This window comes from Onychostoma macrolepis, chromosome 11, assembly GCF_012432095.1.
Source record: "Onychostoma macrolepis isolate SWU-2019 chromosome 11, ASM1243209v1, whole genome shotgun sequence".
NCBI lineage: Eukaryota > Metazoa > Chordata > Actinopteri > Cypriniformes > Cyprinidae > Onychostoma > Onychostoma macrolepis.
The window spans coordinates 28,524,111-28,529,749 of record NC_081165.1 but is presented as its reverse complement, the minus strand read 5'-3'; the positions used below and the strand labels follow the sequence as shown (position 1 = coordinate 28,529,749).

At 40.8% G+C, this 5,639-nt stretch overlaps 1 protein-coding gene across 1 annotated transcript; it reads right to left on the bottom strand.

The window, feature by feature from the left end:
• Positions 1-1,343: 1,343 nt before the first annotated feature.
• LOC131549665 (myeloid-associated differentiation marker-like protein 2) lies at positions 1,344-4,342 on the bottom strand. The gene is made up of 3 exons (XM_058792037.1): positions 4,080-4,342; positions 3,804-3,979; positions 1,344-2,663 (listed from the first exon to the last, which is right to left on the bottom strand). Exon 3 carries the CDS (start codon positions 2,600-2,602, stop codon positions 1,667-1,669), a length of 936 nt encoding a protein of 311 aa, XP_058648020.1. The 5' UTR covers positions 2,603-2,663; positions 3,804-3,979; positions 4,080-4,342; the 3' UTR covers positions 1,344-1,666.
• Positions 4,343-5,639: the final 1,297 nt, after the last annotated feature.

Below are 5,639 nucleotides of genomic sequence, written 5' to 3'. Positions count from 1 at the left end.
CAGTGGGCCTTCCCTTCCGCCGGCCTCCATAACAGACAAAGAGCTGAGCTCCTGAAGCTTTGTGTCCGGTCAACGTACCATCTCAATGCTCGGACGGGACAGAGCAAAGCTAGGGGTGGGTCTGCCTCCTCCGGGGATCTGAGCACCAGACTCAGGTCCCAAGAGGGTATAGAGGGAGGACGAGGAGGATTCAACCGTCTTGCCCCTCTAAGAATCCTGATGACCAGGTCGTGCTTCCCTACTGTCTTCCCCTCTACGGGGTCGTGATTCGCGGAAAAAGCAGCAAGCCTTTGCTCCAACACTTGCTGCAAAAAGTAAAGCACAACTCTGATCAGGCATTTTCGAGGGTCCTCTCTGTGAGAAGAACACCACTCGACGAACAGGTTCCACTTCAAGGTGTAAGCGTGTCTTGTAGACCGGTCTTGTGGTAGGTCACCTAGTACCTCCGCGTCCCGTCCAGGGACCAGACATGGAGTTTCCAGAGGTCTGGACGTGGGTGCCACAAGGTGCCCTGTCTCTGAGAAAGTAGATCCTTCCTCAAAGGAATCCACCAGGGAGGGGCTGTCACGAGGAGCATCAGTTCCGGGAGCCAGGTCCGGTTGGGCCAGTAGGGCGCAACGAGCAAGACCTGCTCCTCGTCCTCCCAGACTGTGCACAGTGTCTGTGCGAGAAGGCTCACTGGGGGAAACGCATATTTGCGCAGGCCCCGCGGCCAGCCCAGCACGTTCCTTTGGCAGCTCGGCTGGTTGCAGAGTGCTAGAGGAGTGAGCCACTGCTGTAGCACCATCCGCCAACACAAGAAGTTCGATGAACATTTGAAGCTTGGCAGGAGCAGAACGATGATGTCGCTCGGCTACGAAGCAAAAAGCTGAGTACGTGTTGCACCTGTTGCCTATTTATACTCGCGCTGCGATCGGCGGCAGCTGGATGCAATCATCGCATGCCAATGTGCATTGGCTCGTTTAGTTTACGCTGGCTCGTTTAGTCAGTCGACTAAAATTACTAAAATAAAAAATAAATAAAAACGAAAACTGAAATAAAAATAAAAATAAATTGAACATAAAAATATATTCAAAAATAAAAATATATATATATATAAAAAAAAGAATTTGCATTACAAAAATTTCAAAAATCTAAACTAAAATATAATATTAGATGAAAAACTTTAAACAAAAGTTGAAGCAAAAAATTACTAACTGAAAATAAATAAAAACAAACTCAAATAAAAATAAACAAATAGTAATAAAAAAAAATTATAGAAACGACAAGATGAGGAAAAAAATGAGAAATATTGCATTGGCATCTAAATGAAATAAGTTTAAGTTAAAGCAGGAAAACTACTGAAACCACAAATTAATAAAGAACTAAAACTAAATCAAATAAACCTTAATGTTAAAATAAAAATAAAATGACAAAAGCACAAAATTTAACAAACAAAATCACTAAAACTTAAGAATGAAAATGTAAACTAAAAATCAAACCCATTGAAAATATTAATATAAAAAAAATAACGAAATGACACTTCGAGCTGGAGTTGCACCGTTGTACATCAGATTTTAGTGGCAGTTGATGGTTTGGATTTAGTTGCACAGGAATGTTGTACCAGGACTTGATGTTCATATCATGAATACAGTAATCCAGCAGCATCATCAGTGTGTCGTGATGTTCAGACTCGAGTCCGCTGCTCCGCAGGACGGCTCCTGTGGGAACAGACGAGGTCGGCGATATAAAGCGCAAGGTTTACGAAGCTCATCACAGCGACGGCGAGCTTCACGTCCCATGAGCACTTGCCCCTCGGGCAGCCCTGCGGCCGCAGCGGAGCGCCATACTTTCTGTCGAAGCAGAAGACGGGCCAAAGCACAGCGGCACTCACGTACAGCAGCACTGCGGCGAACGTGTGGATCACAGCAAGCCGCTCGAACGACATCCGTGGCATCCGCGGCATCCGCAGGGCCGCGCTCCGACCCGACACCGCCAGCGCCACCAACAGGACGGTCCCGGCCAAACACACGCCGAATGCAGCTGCGCAGTACAGCGTCGCCGCATGCCGCGTGAAATCAGTCCCTTCGCCGAGCAACGTGAATATCACGCATCCCACGAAGATCTGCGCCACCTTCAGGACGCCGGGCGCCGCCGCCATGTAGCTCACGCTGCGTCCCGGTTTGGCCCGCGACAGGAACACCTCCGTCCCGTACGCAACGCATGCCGCCCACGAGCACACGCTTACCGCGATCCGGAAGTTTCTGACCTCACAGTTGTTGTACGGACAGTCGGCGGCACGCACGAAGAACACGGGATACGCAACAGACGCCGTGAGCGTGAGCAGCGTGGCAAGAGACGCAAACGTCACCGTCAGGTTTTCCCAGGACAGCGGGAGACTCGCCTGCAGACGGGTCACGTCCAGAACCAGCACGGCCGCGCTGATGGCGAAGCAGCTCGTCCAGACCGCCATGCAGAAGGTCCCGTAGGTGGCGCTGTAACCGGCGCCGTGGATCACTAATGAGACGACGGCGCAGCCCAGCGTCAGCTGACACACACGGGCCACACCTATGAGAGAAAACACGGCCGAGGTGTTCAGATGCTGTCCGGCGGAGACGCTCATGATGAGACGGGACACTAGCGGTCCAATGTTTGGGGTCAAAGGTCTCTTCTGCTCAGCAAGGCTGCATTTATTAGATCAAAAATACAGTAGAAATTATGAAATTTTATTAATTATTATTATTATTGCTATTATAATTTTTTTGTTTCATACTATAAACAATGGTGAAAACATTGAAAACAAAAGCAGCCAGTAAAAATAAAACACTTACTAAAAATGAATTAAATCATAAAATTGAAATACTTAAAATAGTTAAAAATTAAAGTGAATTAAAATAAAACACACAAATAATAATCAAATCATAGAAATTTTCAATTAAATAAATAATTAAAATAAATTAATTAATTAAAATAAAACACTGATTAGAATTTTAATATAAAAAAAAAAATCAAATCTCAAAAATGTTAAAATATGTAAAATAAATAATTAAAAAGGAAAACAATATAAAACTGACTAGAACTATGCCTTATTTCATAAAATGGCGATTTAAAATAGTTACAAAATAAACCAAATTTAAAAAACACGAACTAAAAATTATTTAAATCATAAAAAGTCAAATTAAAATCATTTTAAAATGAAAAAAAAAAAATCTAAATAAAGCACTCACTAAAATTAAATCATATCACAGAAATAATAAATAAATAAAAATATAAAAACTCTGACTAGAAATTTATTAATTTATAAAAATGTCAAACTAAACTTATTTAAAATGAAAACAAATCAAAATCAAACACTTACTAAAAATTAAATCATAAAAGTTTCAAATTAAAATAATTTTAAAGTGAAAAGAAATCAAAATAGAACTCTTACCTAAAACTGATTAAATCATAACAACGTCAAGTAAAAATAATTAGAATAATTTTAAAATTAAAACAAGCCAAGATAAAACACACACACACAAAAAAAACACTAAAATGTCAAATTAAAATAAATAAATAATCAAAAACAAAACTAAAATGTACTAAATCATAAAAAAAAATGTAAACAAATGATGTTAAGATCAAACAATCAAAATAAAACACTAAAGGTGTGAAATTCGTGATTCTTTTTTTTTCAGGATTCTTTGATGAATAGAAAGTTTAAAAGAACTTTCATTTATTTCAAACAGAAATATTTTGTAACATTATAAATGTCTTTACTGTCACTTTTGATCAATTTAATGCAGCCTTGCTGAATAAAAGTAATAATTGAAACTCTTACTGACCCCAAACGCTAGTGTGTTTTATGTCTTATTATGACGGAGTATTTAGGTTGATGTTGAGCTCTGAAGCACTGACTCCTGCTCGTCTGTAGTGATTCTGAGTCGACGTTCCTCAGACGTTCCTCCTCAGGCGTGCATGGAGTATTTCTGATTCTATTCTGGAGCGTCTGACTCACGATCTGTCAGAAAGCAAACACGTCAAACTCACTCGATTCTCACAGAGACGGACAGAAAACCTGCTCAGAGTCGCAGCGACATCATTAACATCACACCAATTACCTTCCAGATCCAGACTCAGTGTTTCAGCAGAAACCAGAATCAGTCCACAGAGAAGATCAGATCTGCCGTCTCCAGTCGTGGAGGTCCAGAGGACAGAGTTATGGGTATGTGGGAGTGTCAGAGCAGATATGAAGCTGGAATGTATGTCAGACGCCACCTGTGAAAAGAAAACACAGTTATTCTATATATAAACACATGCACACACTCGGGGTTTCTGAAGAATGAACTCTAAATATGTGAGACAACTACAGTCGCTGCTCTTAAAGGAACAGTTCACGCAAAAAATCACTCTCCCTCAGTTCATCTGAGATCAGGACGAGTGTGTTTCTTCATCAGGTTTGTAGAAATGTCTCTGCATCAGTGTCTCAGCAATGGATGCTCTGCAGTGAATGGGTGCCGTCAGAATGAGAGTCGATAAAAACATCACAATAATCCACAGCACTCCAGTCCCAAATTACTCTTAACTCTCACAGTCCTATGCACCATGCACAGGTGAATCTGAGAGACTCGATCTTCTACTTTTAGCCACCCAATAGTCTCAAAATGAGAAGTATCAAGATGAGATCTCATGGGGAGGTTCAAAATATTATAACCCCATTTTGAGCAGTCTGAAGCCTATGTTTCAGGTGCTTTAAGACACCATTATACCAAGAGCAACATGCATAGTCAAAATAAGGTTGAATTAAAGCACTTGCCAGAGTTAACATCGCTTTCTTGTCCAGAAACCTTGAGATTCTGGCCAAGAAACGAACTCTTTGATTTACCTTGCTAATAACCTTTTGCGCTTGGCCCACTCCTGACAAGTGGCAATCCAACAAACAACCAAGGTAACTAACTAATTCCTTTACTTTAATCTCATTATCTCCAACTAAAACCTTAAAGCCAAGAGATCTTTTCAATCTTATTTTTGACCCAAACAGTATGGCTTCCGTGTTCCCTAAGTGAAGCGATAGCCTATCTGACATCCACCTACTGACATTCGATAGCTCTACACTGAGGGTTCTTTCAACTATGTTCTTATCTTTATGTGAAACCAATAACACCGAATCATCTGCATATTAAAAAAGTTCACATGAACATACAGACTTACGGTCATTTATATATATAAGGAAAAAAAGTGGACCCAAGACACTCCCTTGAGGGACCCCACATTCTATACATTGTGGTTGAGACATTGTTCCTCCAATATCCACCACCTGCTTCCTATCCTTCAGATAAGAGCTCACCCATCTGACAGCTAAGTCATTAAAACCAATGGCTTTTAATTTGCATACCAAAATACCATGGTCAACTGTATCAAAGGCCTTCTGTAAATCTAACATGACCATACCACAAAAATGACCTTTATCTACCTCCTTCCTAATATGGTCAGTTAGATACAATACACAGGTGTCAGTAGAATGAGATTTACGACTACACAAAATAGAAACAGGTCTGTAGTTTCCATATTCTAATTTACTCCCTTTCTTATATAAAGGAATTACTCTGGCAAATTTAAAATCATTGGGGCAATGTCCTTGCTCAATAGACATGTTTATGATATGGGTAATACATGGGGAG